General features: G+C 43.2%; 1 protein-coding gene across 5 annotated transcripts in view; it reads right to left on the bottom strand.

Moving 5' to 3' along the window:
* Positions 1-9,991, bottom strand: part of PSIP1 (PC4 and SRSF1 interacting protein 1) — a 46,798-nt gene extending 36,807 nt beyond the window's left edge. For 2 of the 5 annotated variants that reach the window (XM_054727669.1, XM_008145025.3), the window contains exons 1-3: positions 9,839-9,991; positions 9,074-9,290; positions 5,592-5,668 (exon numbers count right to left, since the gene is read on the bottom strand). In XM_054727669.1, the coding sequence (XP_054583644.1) occupies positions 5,592-5,668; positions 9,074-9,145 (149 nt within the window). In that variant the 5' untranslated portion in view covers positions 9,146-9,290; positions 9,839-9,991. The remainder of the gene's footprint in view (positions 1-5,591; positions 5,669-9,073; positions 9,291-9,838) is intronic. The other 3 variants (XM_028150704.2, XM_008145026.3, XM_028150707.2) reach the window with 2 other exon arrangements.
* Between the last annotated feature and the right edge of the window lie 6,610 nt (positions 9,992-16,601).

The following is a 16,601-nucleotide window of genomic DNA, read 5'->3' as shown; positions in this document are numbered from 1 at the left end:
GCAGAGGCCCTGGTATCTGGAATTTATTTTCCTTCTACAATTGAAACTTTGTAGCCTGGAGTGGAGCCAAGCCTGGGGCACCCTCCGAGGCCCGGCAGCCATTTGTGTTGGGGTTATAATTGAAACTTTGTTTCCTTAAGCGGGTGGGCCCGGCCAGGGTGTGCGGAAAGCTTTGCTTCCCCTGTTGCCGGCGGCAACCCTGGCCTGCTCTCTCAAGCTCCATTCTGCTGCCATTTGTTTACCTTCTGTAATTGAAACTTTGTAGCTTGAGTGGAGGCTTAGGCCTGGCAAGGGCAGGCAGAAAGCTTGGCTTCCTCTGTTACCTAGGAAATCTTGCTCTCTGTGGCTGTAGCCATCTTGGTTTGGGTTAATTTGCATACTCACTCTGATTGGATGGTGGGCGTGGCTTGTGGGTGTGCCGGAGGTATGGTCAATTTGCATATTTGTCTATTATTAGATAGGATCACCACCAGAGGATATTGAGGATATTTTTTCCCATGGATTTTTAGAGAGTGATAAAAAGGGGGAGAAGAACAAGAAGAGGAGGGTGGGGGAGAGAGAGACAAACATCATTGTGAGAGAGAGAGAGAGAGAGAGAGAGACATCATGGATTGGTTGCCTCCCCTGACCAGGGCTGGGATCAAACCTGCAACCCAGTTATGAGGCCTTGACCCGGAATTGAACACTTCGGTCCACAGGCCAACACTCTAACCACTGAACCAAACCAGCCAGGGTGTTCCAATCATTTTCCATGTAATATCCTATTTGCACCCCAAAATTGTTCCCATTTTACAAATAATAAAAGGACACAAGGTTAAGTAATCTGCCCAAGGTCATATATTATATAGCAGGTTAAATGGCAGTCAGGATTTAAAGACAGCCTTCTGATCTAATTGGCTTAAACACTATATAAATGTTGGTTAATGGAAGCAAATTCATAATCAACAAATGATTTTATCTAGGACATAGAGCTTGCAATCTATCACCAAATATTTATTTAACTACTATGTTCCAGGCACTTAAGTGATCACAAACAATAAAAATAAGTTCCCTACTCTCCATGCTCTTCACTTGTGGGTGAAGCAAACAGAAAAAAATTCAATCGTCATTGCAATCAATAAAATAAGCATAAAAAGAAAGATCTGAGCTAAGATCCAGACTTTAAAAATCTGAAGGCATTTTCCAACAAAGGGAAAAACAAGCAAGAAGGACCCGAGACAAAATAAAGTATATTTATGTAACATTGAAAAACATGTGATGAGGTTGGAAAGGTAATAATTCATATAGGGTTTCATAAATTGCATTTGTAGACAAAATTTGCAGGTTTTATTGGTTGGTAACATTCGTAAGGGAACCACTGCAGGTTTATAGACAGGAAAACGACATGATCTGACAGGGATGTACCTAGTAAAGATCACTTGGACTATACATGAAGAGTAGAAACTGAGACCAAGATAGGGTTAGGAAACTATTTGCAAGAGTAATTGTGGCACGGACTTGAGTTGTAGCAGAGGATATGGAGAAGAGTGGACAGATCAGGATGCACTTTAAAGGAAAAGAACAAGACCTGCTGACTATATGTGGGAAGGGGAAAAACTGTAATATATAATCAAGGAAAACACCATATTCAAAAGTTATGAATAAGCACAGTTTTCTAAATTGCTATTTTATCTTCTATGTTCCTCCTTTCCCATCTCCCTAACTACAGGCCATTAGAATAAACTCCCATTTATGCAAAATCCAAATTGAAATGTTCAAATAACCACCCTCCCAACTTTTGGGGATGGGGGATAGGCAAATCACCAAAGACCTAGTTTCTAAAATATAACCTGAGGTAAAAAAGTCACCGAACTGACAGATACAGCAGCATGGCCTTTCCAAAGATAAATGGTATACTTATAAGAACACTAAGGCACAAAACATTACCAGTGCATTTTGAAATGAAATGTATTATTAGCTTAATTTTAAAATTACATTCCAATTCCTTGAACATATTCAAATTTCTTAAATACTAGTAATTCATTGTCTACATCAAGGGTGGGGAACCTTTTTCTGCCAAGGGTCATACAAAATTATCAACTTAAAAATTATGTAGCTATGCTCCCAGGTATATCTAATTTTGAGTCCCATCTGCAGTTGCCTTGATAGGGCCAAACCAAAGGATACTGCAGGCCGGATATTCCCCACCCCATGGTCTACATTAACCAAACTATGCTTATGAAAGTTCAGTAGTTGGTGCAGTTTGATTTCAAGTTTACAGATAAAATGTAAAAATTTTCATTTTTTTAAAAAACATATATTTTATTGATTTTTTACAGAGAGGAAGGGAGAGGGACAGAGAGTTAGAAACATCCATGAGAAAGAAACATCAATCAGCCCCTCATGCACACCCCCCACTGGGGATGTGCCTGCAACCAAGGTACATGCCCTTGACCGGAATCGAACCTGGGACCTTTCAGTCCGCAGGCCGATGCTCCATCCACTGAGCCAAACCAGCTAGGGCTAAAAATTTTCATTTTTAAATGTTGGTGAAGGTCTGACCACGTTTCATTTAAATTTAACATAAGAATGAACTATATGTTCTATAAAACTATAACAATATATATGTATAAAATCTGTTCCATTTCAGAAAAATTAAATAATTCTAAAACTTGTAAAACTGAAAAATTCTATGAAACGTCTATTCCCATTATTCTAATAGTATTTCCAAACTTCACATACATAAAAATCATCTAGAAGGGCCCAGCCAGTGTTGCTCAGTGGTTGAGCATCCATCCATGCACCAGGAGGTCCCTGGTTCCATTCCAGGTCACGCCCAGGTTGTGGGCTCGATCCCTAGTAGGGGTGTGCAGGAGGCAGCCGATCAGTGATTCACTCTCATCCTGTTTCTATCCCGCTCTCGCTCTCCTTTCCTCTCTCAGAAACCAATCCTACCTAATAATGGATGAATATGCAAATTGACCATACTTTCGCTATGCCCACGATTGGCCAGGAGGCGCGGGGGAGTGGGACTCGGGGTGGCCGATTGGGCCAGCGGGACGCTGAGCTCGCGTCTGCGCCATGGCTGTGCTGTGGCACAGAGGGGGCCTCTGAGGCAGCGAGCCCACGTCCCGCCGCGGACCATCAAAAGCGGGGGAGCTGGGTGCCTGTCCGCTCCGGCACCAGGCCTTTCAGAAGCCTCCGCCGCGCCGGAGGCTTCTGAAAGGCTTGGTGCACCAGCGGACAGACACCCAGCTCCCCCGCGATCGAAAGCGGGGAGCTGTGTGTCCGTTCCGGCACCAGCGGACACCCTTCCATCAAAAGCGGGGAGCAGGCTGCTAGCAGTGTCCGCGGAGCGTGCTAGGCTTTGCGGGGCAGTGGATATGGCCTGGATGGCAGGTTAGTCCTGGGGACCCTACACGTGCATGATTTAATCATGCACTGGGCCTCTAGTAAAAACATATTTTTGCATGTCAACTAAAGTTCCCATGTGATGCTGGCGCAGCTTGACCTGGTACCACACTTTGAAACCCTTGTTCTAATAAACAGTATGCAAATATTTCATTAAAAGATACCTTTCCTGCCAGTGTGGCTCGGAAGGTTGAACACTGACCTATGAACCAGGAGATCATGGCTCAATTCCCAGTCAGGGCACATGCCCGGGTTTTTCCCTAATACATTTATGGAACAGTTTTTAAATAGTATATTATCCCATGGAATCAGAAATTCATAATTTCTTACAAAATTAAGTATTTATATATAGGATATTCCTAAACTCAACTCAAAATAATTATGTTGAAGGCCAAATTCTAGACTCAAAACTATATATATATTTTTTAAATCCTTATTGTTGAAAGTATTACATATGTCCTCTTTTTTTCCCCATGGACCCCTTCTAGCCATTCCTCCCCCTGGCCTTCACCACACTACTGTCTGTGTCAAAACTATATTTTAAAGAAAATAATTATGTGGCATTGTATGATACCATTAATATGAAATATCTAGATTTGGAAAATCTAAACAGACAGTAAAATAGTGGTTGTCTAGGGTTAGGGAGGGAATGGAGAATGAACACTAATAGTTATGGAAGTAAATATACTAAAATCCACTGATTTACACTCTTTAAACAAGTAAAATTTATGAAACAAATTAAATCTCAATAAAGCTGTAAAATAAATTATAGGAAAGTTCATATAGTAGCTAAGCAACAATAAAGCAAATGTTGCCATTGTAGACTCTTAGGAATACATAATTCTTATTAGAATATCAATACTTTTGTTTCTCCTGCTCCCAAGTAAACAAGTATATGTTACCAAAATTATGGCAAATTCTAAACTTCAGGTCCAAAAATCAATGAAATTATATATAATATTTGTAAGGCCATTAAATTAAAGGTATGCAGGATATTATTTTCCAAAATTAATGAGATAGCCCTTAGAGCACTGGTTCTCAACCTTTCTAATGCCGCGACCCTTTGATGCAGTTCCTCATGTTGTGGTGACCCCCAACCGTAAAATTATTTTCCTTGCTACTTCATAACTGTAATTTCATAATTGTAATGTAAATATCTGTGTTTTCCGATGGTCTTAGGCTCTACACCAGCGGTTCTCAACCTGTGGGTTGCGACCCACAGGTTGAGAACCACTAGCAGGGTTGCTTGCCTAAGATCATCGGAAAACACAGATATTTACATTACAATTCATAACAGTAGCAAAATTACAGTTATGAAGTAGCAACGAAAATAATTTTATGGTTGGGGGTCACCACAACATGAGGAACTGTGTTAAAGGGTCGCGGCATTAGGAAGGTTGAGAACCACTGCCTTAGAGTAATCTTATGTACCTGGAAGTAAACAGTTCAATATTCAGTTGTAATTTTATAAATTAATTTGTTTCACCAAATCGGGTTCTCTGCCCACTTATGCACCAGAGGCAACAGAACAGTCACAGTGTTTCTCAGGACCGGACCGTATAAATACAGAGGGAACTATCCCGATTTCTTCTTCTCACCTTTTCCACTGTATACTGTTTGTATGAAAAGCACTTATACTAGCCCAGCTGGTGTTGCTCAGTGGTTGTGCCTTGACCCAGGAACCAACAGTGGTTCATTACCAGTCAGGGCACATGCCTGGGTTGCAGACTTGATCCCCAGAAGGGGGTGTGCAGGAGGCATCTACTTGATGATGTTTCTCTCTCATCAGTGTTTCTCTCTATCCCTCTTCTTTCCTCTCTCTAAAAATCAGTAAGAACGTATTTTTTTTAAAAAAAAGGACTTATACTAAATATGAATGCTAAATGCCTTTAATCTTCATTTATATACTTTCATCCATCAGTTCTTCTTCTAGTTGCTGAGAAGATCCATATATAGCTTTCTTTATGATTAAGGAAACATCTCTTCCAATAAAAGTTAAAATCTATAGTGTCTAATTTTTCAATCCTAAAAATAAATTTTAAAAGGGACACTTGAAGACTTTTTCCAAAGTTCAAACATGATTTTAAATTTTTATTCCTTTACTATTTCCCCTTTAAATTAATCTCTACTTGTTTTTCATTTTATGTCCAATGACCCTGCTAAATTAACTTTGATTTGCCTTTAAAGCTAAAAGGACTTACGTCTCATGAGTCCCAAAGAAAAAAATGGGTAGTTTGTTTGTTGGTGGTTTCACAGCTCCATCAGGAACTTCATCTACCTAAAATAAAGAGCAGAAAAATTAAAATATTTTAAATCATACATTCTTCAATACAACAGAATAAACTGAAAACAAAACATCCAAAACGGATCTGATATAACGTGAACCAGTTCTACAAGTCCATAATCCCTTATCCCCAGTTTTGAAACGCAAGCAGCTCTAAAAACCAAGGTATTTCTAAAAAGTCATTCAGTGGCAAAACCTTATCTGACAGGGAAGCTAGTCCATTTCTTTTTGTCCACCTAGTGTTTCTACAGATGCTCCTCTGAAGAAATATTGTGCTAGATTATTTTGTGCCACCAGAGACCCTATCAGGAGCAAAATATATGGTATATATGTACCATCATTACCTTTCTAAAATCCCCAAATTCTGAATTTTTAAACATATCTGACCCTAAGCATTTTAGATAGTGGAGTATAAACCTGTTCAAAAATCCTAAATTGTATTTCTACAGGAAGGCTATACAAATATTGAAGTAATGTAAAAGAGACTTTAACAAAAGCTTATAGTAGTGTTTCTCAAAGTCTGAAACATATTCTGAAAAGGTCTTATACCTACATGGCTGAATCACATGAAGTTACTTGTTCCTTTTTTCTCTTTCAATCCTAACTAACTAAGGAAGAAAGCATCCGGTGCTGTTACCTCTAACATATCTATGATACTATTGCTTATTAATAAAGGAAAGCAGATCTCAGAGTTAAGCCATCAGGCAGTAGTATCTAGCCACAATTTTTAAAAATTTCTATGTTGTTTCATTATTAATTTAAACTTCATAATAACATTTCCCCCCTAATTTCAAAGACACTTTAATTTAAAAATCAGTTCACTCTGTTAAGGAGAGAGCAGACCATCAGAAGACCTACTATGCTCTGCAAGCATTATTACCATGTTGAAGAAAAGACCATTGGGATGATTTCACTGGCAGTCTGAAGGTTTCAGGCATCAATAGAATCATTATCACCCAACACTTTTAGGGGCTTGTCTCATCTATCTGATCAATAACTATTTTACCTGTCATTTCAACTTTATGAGAAAGCCCCAAGAATTATGCAAATTATTACCTTATCTTAAGGCCTTATGCAAATCCTTAGAGGCCTTAAGATAAACCAATTGATATGCTTGTTTCAGCTAGCAAACAGCTTTAAAAGTCTGTAAAAAATGTCTAGTACCTACAGAGTTTAATAAATGTTAGAGGCAATTTTTAAAAGTCGACTTTATCCCTGGCTGGTTTGGCTCAGTGGATAGAGCATCAGCCTGCAAACTGAAGGGTCGCGGGTTCAATTCCAGTAAAGGGCACATGCCCAGGTTGCGGGCTTGATCCCCAGTGTGGGGTGTGCAAGAGGCAAACAATCAATGATTCTCATCATTGATGTTTCTATCTCTCTCTCCCTCTCTGAAATCAATAAAAAAATTTTTTTAAATAAAATTTGACTTTAAAGATGATTAATACTGGTATAGGATTAAAAGAATGTACAAGACACAAAAATTAATGAAATTTGGGATATGTGAACAGAAAATGTTAAAATCAAAATAGGAACAGATGGTTGTCACTGTCACTGCTGAGACCTTAAATACATATTCTAAACTCTTAAAGACTTCTAATTTGTAAGACTGGAAAGAAGACAGAAAAAGGAATATAATTCTTGGACATAAATAATCAAAATTCATTCACTTCTAAGAAAAAAAGGAGAAAAGGAAATACAAATGAACTTGTTAAATACAGAACTTATTAAATAAAGGAAAATATTCTGGCTCTCCTAAGGCTAGTTTATTTTGCTTTTATCAGCAGTAACCTTACTCACCTGACATACTGAAGCATGTGGGGAGAACGATTTGGAAGAGTAAATAACTTTTAAAATATTTTCACTTGGCTTTTAACTGTATTATGGCATAGAAATCTGAAAATAAATGTATCCCATTACCTAAGATAACACCTCAAAATAAATAAATAAGGATGCTAAAACCATAAGTATCTCAGAGGGGTCTTAAACCTGCCAAGCTTTAAAGATGTGCTCCATTTAAACATGAAACAAAGTGTTTTGTAAGTGCATTAGTATGCACTAAGTCCTGTGGGGATATAAAGAAGTTCAGTTTACATCTACTGCCCTTAAGAAGCTTTCAATCTATTTGGAAGTTAAGGTGTGCATGTAAGAGATGATCAGAAAGGAAATAGTGTCAAATATATAGACAAGAATTATGATTAAGGATTGTTCAAGTAAGATTCCACTGAAAGGGTAGCCTTGATAGACTAACAGGGGGTGGTGAATTTTTCCAGATTGGGGAAAGAAATTGTAAACCTGAGTCTGTAAAGAACTAGATGGGTAAAATCAAGCAATGTTTTATATTTGCATAGGCCTCAATAACTCGTGATTCTCTGTAACTAAACGGGTTATGTTTCATCCAGCTGCCATAATTTTAATTATCTTTAAGAAACAACAATCCTCAAAGAAGAGTAAATTAGTGGCAATTTCAACCTTACAATATCACATTTATATTTAAGAATTTTTGAGCTTATTAACCTAATACGCCTCAACATTTTCTAGGTTCCATCATTACCTTAGAACCTGAGTCCTACCATACACTAACAAAAATAGCACTTTTTCTGAAAATGACACTTATGACGATCTCAATTCCTAAATGTCACACACACACACACACACACACACACACACACACACACACCCATCCTGGGTCCTTCATCACCTCTGTATCACTCCATGTGCACCCAGGGGTCTGGGTCAACTCCGCCTTTTGCCCCTATGAAACAATCAAAGAGCAAAACAACTTCCTTAAGGTCATAAGGCTAACTTCATGAATAAAAACGCGATACTAAATTTCCTACACTTTCCTTGGTGCTAACCTACTGTGCAATACCCATGACTACCTAGTCCTAATCCCTTCATTAAACAAGCAAATACAGAAGGCCTCATCAACTAAACTACAAAACATGAAAAGTACCTGCATATCCAATTTAATCACACATCTCTTTGACATCCAAAACTTTGCCCAATTTCACTGATATTATGCATTTGACTCAAAATGGAGAAAATGTCAATGTTTCATTAATTTTTAAACATCAAGTCCACACTTGATTATTTTCACCTACAATGAAACATTAACGGGCATCACATGTAAACATTTCCAATTGAAGAAAACCTGCCAAAGTCTGTCAAAAACATTAAGGAAATAGGGAAACACGTTAAGTATGTAGATACACCTGGATTTTCACAATTACCTGGGAGACTACGGGGGGAAAAAAAAATAAAAATAAAATGTAGGCTTACAAATGAGACTACAAGCAAGCCAGAGGGAGAAAGAACACGAGAGAGAGAAAAAAAAAAAATTTTTTTTTAAGGCAGCACCGCTAAACGCGAAGACTAAAAAAAAAAAAAAAAATCACTTACTCGAGCTGGCCAATGGGGATAACCTTTCATCTTGGCGAAGATGAGGTCTCCAGGTTTGAAATCGCGAGTCATGTTTCGTGAGGGGCGAGGCGGGGGATCCGGATCCGAAGCCCAGCGAAGAGAGAGGAGCGGCGGTAGGGGCGGCGGGGGGGACCGCCGGGAAGCGAGGCTCCGGGGCGGCGGGAGCGGGAGGATGCCTCGGGGAGTTCCAACGCGCCTGCCGGGGGGGAGCGCGGAGGGCGGTTAAAGCAAAGAAACCCGAAGGGAGGGGCCTCCGGGGAGGACGGGGGAGGGGGAGGACCGGGAGGGAGGACCGAGGGGGAGGGGGGTGGGGGTGGGAGTGAGGGGAGAGCCGCCTCCCGCTCCTCCCCCGCGAGTGCGCGGCCTCGCAGCCCCAGAGCGACCCCTCCAGGCCCCGGCGGGTCCTCCGCTCCGCGACCAGAAGACGCCACCACCTGAGGCAGAGATGCTGCTCAGCCCCAATTCTCCTTTCTCCACCCCAGCTCGCCGCTAGCTTCCCGCCCCCCCCCCTCCCCGGGTGTTAGCCCCACGAGGGAGGGGTCGGAGGGGGGCAAATGGCAAAAGAAAGGGGAACCTCCCCTCTCCATCCTCACACGACCTCTCCCCCTCCGACCTGCCTCCCGACGGTCGCAGCGCAGGGCCGCCCCTCCGCGCCCGGGCGGGCCGCGGCCACTTCCCCGCTACAGCCCCGAGCGAGGCCACCGAGGGGGTGGGGGGCGGGGCGAGCCTCCGCCGCCCGCTCACCTGCCGGGGCTGCGGCCGCCGAGGCTGCGGTGGCGGGCCGGCCGCCACTGCCCGCGTCCACGCAGGCCACCTGCGCCACCAGCTGCCGCAGAGGCGTCTCAACGGCTCCGAATCGCAACCGCCGCCGCCGCCGCCGCCGCTGCGCTGCTCCCGCGCGGCTCCCGCTCGGCGCCCGCTAGCGCTGGGGCGGGACCAACTGCTCGCCCAGGAAGGGGGCCCAGCGCAGCCCTCGCCTAAGGTGTGTAGCTCCGAAATGGAACGACAGAAGTCCCTAAATCCTCATGTTCTCTTTTCCCCAAAAGTTACAGCCAAGTGGAGGGAGAGATGGGTGCGAAGGGGAAAGGTGTGGGCGAAGGTAGATGGGCCCGCGGCGGCTCCCCCCTGCGGTTTGCAGAGTGGTCGGGCCCGGCCCGCCCCTGCTGGCCGCGCTGCGTGTGTGTATTTGTATGTGTACTGTATGTAAAAGGCCGGGAGGGAGGGGACGCTGGTTGGGGACTGGGTTTGGGAGCGGGGATCCGGGCCTCTAGCCCGTGACTGTATGTGAGGGAAAACCTGGCAGCCTCAGCTGCATGTTCTTGCATCGTTTCCCAGGGTGGGGAGCCTTGAATGCTGCACTTGCGCGGTTTGCACCATCCAAAAAAGAACTGTACAAAAACCCATAGATGAAATCCGAGCATGAGGCGGTTGCAGGGTGTGCAGCTTGTAGGCCTCTTACACCTCGCTGAATGGGCCTGGGCAACCTTTTTTTTTTTCTTCTAGAAATTGTAATATGAGAACGCCCATTCCTTTTCTTTTAAATTTAAAGCACCAAGGACTGTTAAGAAAATGCAGTCCTAACGAATGCAAAATGTGATGAGTGAAAAACAATGACAGGAAAGCATAAGCCTTTTAGATAGGATGTGGGTTCGGGCTCTTAAGTAAATTTTAACTGCGTCTCAATTTTAAATCCCTAGTAGAATGGTTGCTGGTGAGTTGTAGTGTTTACAATTTTTTTTTATCCTTTAGCCAATACTTATTTACAATAGAGTTTACAATTTTTTTAATCCTTTAGCCAATACTTATTTACAAATATAGTAAATAAGGCATTTTGAAAATTAATAAAAATTCATCTTAAGTTTTTGTTTTATCTTTCATTGAATCACAAAATAAATACCTACCCTGTGTCAGGCACTATTAGGTGCTGTGCATACAATCGTGAACAACAAGCACAAACAATTCCCATTTAAAACAATGAAAATGGAAAAAAAAAACTAAGAATATTAAATACATAAATAAATAATGGTATGGAGCTCATACTCCTTTAACTGAAGGACTCACAACTAGGACTAAATCAGGAAAACCTTTAAGTTGGGTAAACATTGAGAAGAATTTTTTGAAAGTGATACACATGCCATTAAAAGGAATGAAAGAAGACATTTCCAATGCAAAATGTCCTTCAAGAAGTTTCAAGAGACTAAATCATACCTCAGCAATACGCAGAAGATTCCCAGTGGTGAAAGAGAACTGATTGGCAAGGGAGTAGGTAGGTTTGGAAAAATGTCTTGAAGCTTCTCATCCTGACTTTGAGTTTGAAGCTCCGTAGCTACAAGACATTGCTGAGCAAGAAAGGGCAGAGATGATTTTTTTTAACAAGTTATTCTTGCTCGCTACAAGGTAGATGACAATAGAAAGAAGCCGGAGGTTACTGTTGTACGCCCTAAGTGATCCATTTCTGGATGAGACTGATAAATGAAAAAGGCAATGAAGAGCACAGCTAAGCACACAAAGGAATAATTGTCAGGTGTTAATCATAAATCGTGCACGAGAAAAAAGTCAAGAAAGATGTACTGAAGAAAGTTCCAAGACTGTGTAGGAGAGACGAAGGCCTCACCCAGCAATCATTTCTTGTGAACCTCCTTTGTTGTAACCCCTGTAAGGCTTAACTCCAAGCGTGGTCAAGGGCCCAGCAGCGTGGCTTCAGCAGGGAGCTTGTTAGAAGAAACTCAGCCCCTCCCCAGAACTGCTAAATCAGAATCTGCATTTTAAAAAGATTCCCCAGGTGATTCTTACGCATATTCAATTTTGAGAAACAGCCCACAGATACCGAGGACGCTACAGACTATAAAATAGGGGAGACAGGATTACAATAGATAAATTATAATTAGTATTAAAAGATAACTGTTTATTACTTTTAAATGATTCTACCAACAAGTAAAGAAAGGTGGTAACTGCAAAGGGAGTTCCTCAGAAAAGAAATGAAAGGAGACAATGGGACAATGGGAATGGGAAAGCATTGATGTTTTAGGGTTGTGGGTTTTGTTTTATTTTTTAAAGCACAAACTTAGCTCTTGCTTTCTTTAAGTTTGCGCAATTTCAATTTGATAGTCTGTGCACTGTGGTTGATACCCTTCGAACAATAAGTCAGGGGAAAACAGGTGGTATTTTAAGCCTCCAGAGAACAAAAGCCCAGGATCCCTGGGAGCAGCAATCCGAACGGAAAGGGGAGGAGGAGGAGGAGGAGGAGGAGTGAAGAAGGAGGGAGGGCTGGGCTCATCAGAGCCACTAGGAGACAGTTTCTGAACTATGGACAGGCTGTGCTCCTCCAGCCCTGTTTGATGCACCCCTCCCCCCATAGCCACCCTTCTAAGTGGGGATGCCAGCAAAAGTATAGCAAGATAGAGATGAAAGGAGCAATGAGAAAGTTATAAGGAGAAAGAATACAATTTCCAAATTGAAGCCGGAGGGAGGGGAAAAGGAGATCTAAATGAACTGAGGCAGGAGCTTGACTTACATTCTTTCATTTAATCCAGGTGCTACTATCCCCATTTCACAGATGAGGAAACAGGCTCAAAGAAGTTTAGCGGCTTGCCCAGAATCACACATCTAGTCTAGCAGCCTAGGCAAGCTTCCAGCCAGTCTGTTCTCCAGCCCCCGCCTTTGTGTGATCCCACACCACCTCTAGGTGGAGCAGGGAGCCAGCAGCTCTGCAAGCAGAAGAGCTTATAATGAGAAAAAGATGTTGGAAGTAGAAGCAGCCCAGCACTCTTCCACCTTCTGTCTTCCGACTAGAAAGTATTCCCAGCTTCAAATTTCTTCACAACCCTCCTCCCTCTACCCCACCCCATTCCCCAGCTTGTCCCCACCACCAGTCCATTCTGTTTAACTCCTTCCAGTCCTAAAGGACTCAATCCAAAAATCACCTCTGGCAAAGTCTCTGTCCTCATCTCACTGTGGCATAATTATTGGCAATCTTTCCAACCAGCCTTTCAAACTGCTTAGAAGTAGGCACTCGGTGAATTTTTTCTCAATACATTTTGGTGAATTGAAACTGGACAACCAATGGGCCCGGGCTGCCTGTCTGTCACTACTTAAGCCAACTGAGCAGAGAAAGGGTTTATTCCAATAATGCCGGCAGTATGGAAGAGCAGCAGGTCATCCATGAAAATCTGCTCTGCGATCCCCCCCCCCCCCCCCCCCACACACACATAAGCCAGCTGCTTATATTGGGTAGAAGGATAAAGATTACATGGGGAAGTAGGCAAAAGGAATAAGAATGAGTATGCAAAAGGAATTAAAATGGGCCATGTGCTAAAACAGATCAGAACATGCTTTCTTTAATCAGAGCAAAACAATCATGGTTAACAGAGCATGATTAATATTACTTACTAGAGGCCCAGTGCACGAATTCGTGCAGGGATGGGGTCCCTCAGCCTGGCCAGTGGTCGGCCTGATGGGGGCCAGCTGGGCTGGGGAGGGCGGGGCGGTGGGGGGGAAGTGGGGGACTGCAGGAGATTGGCTGGTCACAGGAGGTTGGCTGTGGGAGTGCACTGACCACCAGGGGCAGCTCCTGCATTGAGCATCTGTCCCCTGGTGGTCAGTGCGCATCATAGCAACTGGTCGTTCAGTTGACTGGTCGTAATGGTCACTTAGGCTTTTATCTATATAGATAAGTATAGCCAGTCCCCAATATTCTATTTCTGCCCCTAACAGAATGAATGAGAGGAAGGGGCAGATGAAAAACCCTGACAGGGACTTCCTCATCCTTTAGGCTGAGAAAGCAGATATGAAGACACTTGAGGGTATTTATATTTGCTTAGACTTTGTGAATTTTTCATGTACTTACCCTTTAAAATCACTGACATTTTTCATTGACTACAAATACATTGATTGTAACCATTTTAATGAAAATCATTGTGAGATTTAACACATCCCCAAACTTTAACAGTGATAATCCCTCCCTCCACACCTTTTACATATATGTCACTTCCCACTCTAATACACAGTATTAGTAATACACCTTCAGCTTATTGGTGTGATTAGCTATTATTGAACTGTTCTCTCATGTGTGATATTAAGCCTTGTGGTGGGGAAGTTAACCAGAATAGGGGGGAAACAAAACGCATTAATCAGAGCTAGTTCAGTCAGAGATGTCATAAGTCTTATCGAATTACAGCTTCCCCCTGGAAACCAATAAGCATTTGGAACTTTACCTCTAAGGAAAAAAAATGAAGATGTCCTTGTTTCTGAGGCAGTGACTAGATACACTGCTGAGATGGTGTTCCAATGAGGAGAGTCGTTCTCAGACAGGGATCAGGGAAGCATTAATGAAACTGTGTGGTCATTAGAATAGCTGGAAATAAGGTAGACCAGGGCAGGGATTGATAGCTGATTTGGGGGTGCTGTTGGTGCCTATTCTGAAGGCTGCCTTGACTGTCTTGAGTGGAATTTTCACCTCACTACCTGACCTCCTGTAATCACTTCTCATCTCAGGCACTTGATTGGCTTCTTTCTTATGTCTCCATATCCAGTCTCAGTTAAGGCTTCTAATATCCCACATGGTTGTGGATCACACTCCTCTTTATTCTTCTGCCTGGTTTTTATTTGTTTGTGCCTTTTTTCCTTCTCATCTTCTTCCTACGCTGCATGTTCTCACTTCCTGATTTGTGTACCTGAGAGGTGTGGCTTGGGAAGTGGAATGATCCCTTATTCTGGTGACTGGGCCTACTCATGAGATGGTGTCTTTAATTATCTTTGTGCCTTTGATTCTTCTGGGGGTTGAAGAAAACATTAGTGATTGCCAAGAGCTAGGAATTGTTAAAGGGAGAGGGATGACATGGCTATCAATTAGTAGCACTAGGGAGATATTTCTAGTGATGGAATAGTTTTGTATCTTGGTTGTGGAAGTAATTGTAAGAATCTACACATGTGATAAAAATGGCATAGAACTATACAAACACAATGGCAGTCTCCTAGTTTTGTCTTTGTACTATAGTTGGTTAAGATGTAACCACTGCAAGAAATGAATGAAGGGTACAGTGGAACCTTCTGCATTATTTTTTCAACTTCCTGTGAATTTATAATTATTTCAAAATAAAAAGTGAAAAAGATTGATATATCAAAAGATCAAGGGAAGGTAATTGTCTAAGACAAGGAAAATCTGCTTGTGTTGATAGATATTAGGAAGTTATTAGGAAGAGGTCTAGCCAAGAAATTCCATATTTGTAGTGTTTCCTCGTGTGTGTGTGTGTGTGTGTGTGTGTGTGTGTGTTTTAACACACGGCCCTTACAATGCTTTCTTTTCTTCATTTGCATCACCACAAATATCTTCCTAAATGCTACCACTTATTAGTCACTCCATTCCCCTCCACCTACAATTCCTAACCCTTAGCAATCACTAATCATTTCTCCATCCCTATAATTTTGCCATTTCCTTCCATTATACATATGGAAAGATATAGTATGTGACCTTTTCAGATGGGCTTTTCCACTCACCTTAGTACTTTTGAAATTCATCCAAATTGTTTTGTGTATCAATAGTGCATTGCTTTTTATAGCTGAGTAGTTTCCACAGTACAGATGTACAGAGTTTGTTTAACCTTTAAACTATTGGAAGATATTTTGGTTGTTTCCAGATATTTGCTATCTAATCTAATAATAGACAAATATGCAAATTGACCGCACCTTCGCTACACCTAAGCCACGCCCACCAGCCAAGCCACGCCCACCAACCAATCAGGACGAGTATGCAAATTGCCCCAACAAAGATGGCGGCTAATTTGCATATCAAGACTGTTGAAAGAAGCCAAGAGCTGCAAAGGGGAGTAAAGCTTCGAAGAAGCAAGCAAGCCAGGGGGGCGGGGGGAGGAGAAGGGAGGAGCGAAGTCAGGACCGTAGGCGAAGGGAAACGTGGGCAGGCTGGAGGAGAAGGCGGGGCCGGCGGCAAGGGCGGAGCGGAGGCGGGGCCGGGGCCGAAGGGAAACGCGGGCGGGCTGGAGGAGAAGGCAGGGCCGGCGGCAAGGGCGGAGCGGAGGCGGGGCCGGGGCCGAAGGGAAACGCGGGCAGGTTGGAGGAGAAGGCGGGGCCGGCGACGAGGGTGGGGCGGAGGCGGGGCCGGGGGCGAAGGGAAACGCGGGCGGGCTGGAGGAGAAGGCGAGGCGGGCGGCAAGGGCGGGCCGGAGGCGGGGCCGGGGGCGAAGGGAAACGCGGGCGGGCTGGAGGAGAAGGCGAGGCGGGCGGCAAGGGCAGGGCGGAGGCGGGGCCGGGGGCGAAGGGAAACGCGGGTGGGCGGAGGAGAAGGCGAGGCGGGCGGCAAGGGAGGAACGGAGGCGGGGTAGAGTGCAGCAGGAAATCCCATTGCAGGAATTTTCCTGCAACGGGAAAGCTAGTCCTATATAATAAAGAGGTAATATGCAAATTAACCCTCACACCCTCACAAGATGGCTGCCTACGACCAGGCCAGCAGGGAGGTTAGTGAGAGACCACCAAACAACTGAACAGCAGGCTG

This window comes from Eptesicus fuscus, chromosome 15 (assembly GCF_027574615.1).
Source record: "Eptesicus fuscus isolate TK198812 chromosome 15, DD_ASM_mEF_20220401, whole genome shotgun sequence".
Taxonomy (NCBI): Eukaryota; Metazoa; Chordata; class Mammalia; order Chiroptera; family Vespertilionidae; genus Eptesicus; species Eptesicus fuscus.
Note: the sequence above shows the minus strand (reverse complement) of the source record. Positions and strands in the feature narration are given on the sequence as shown.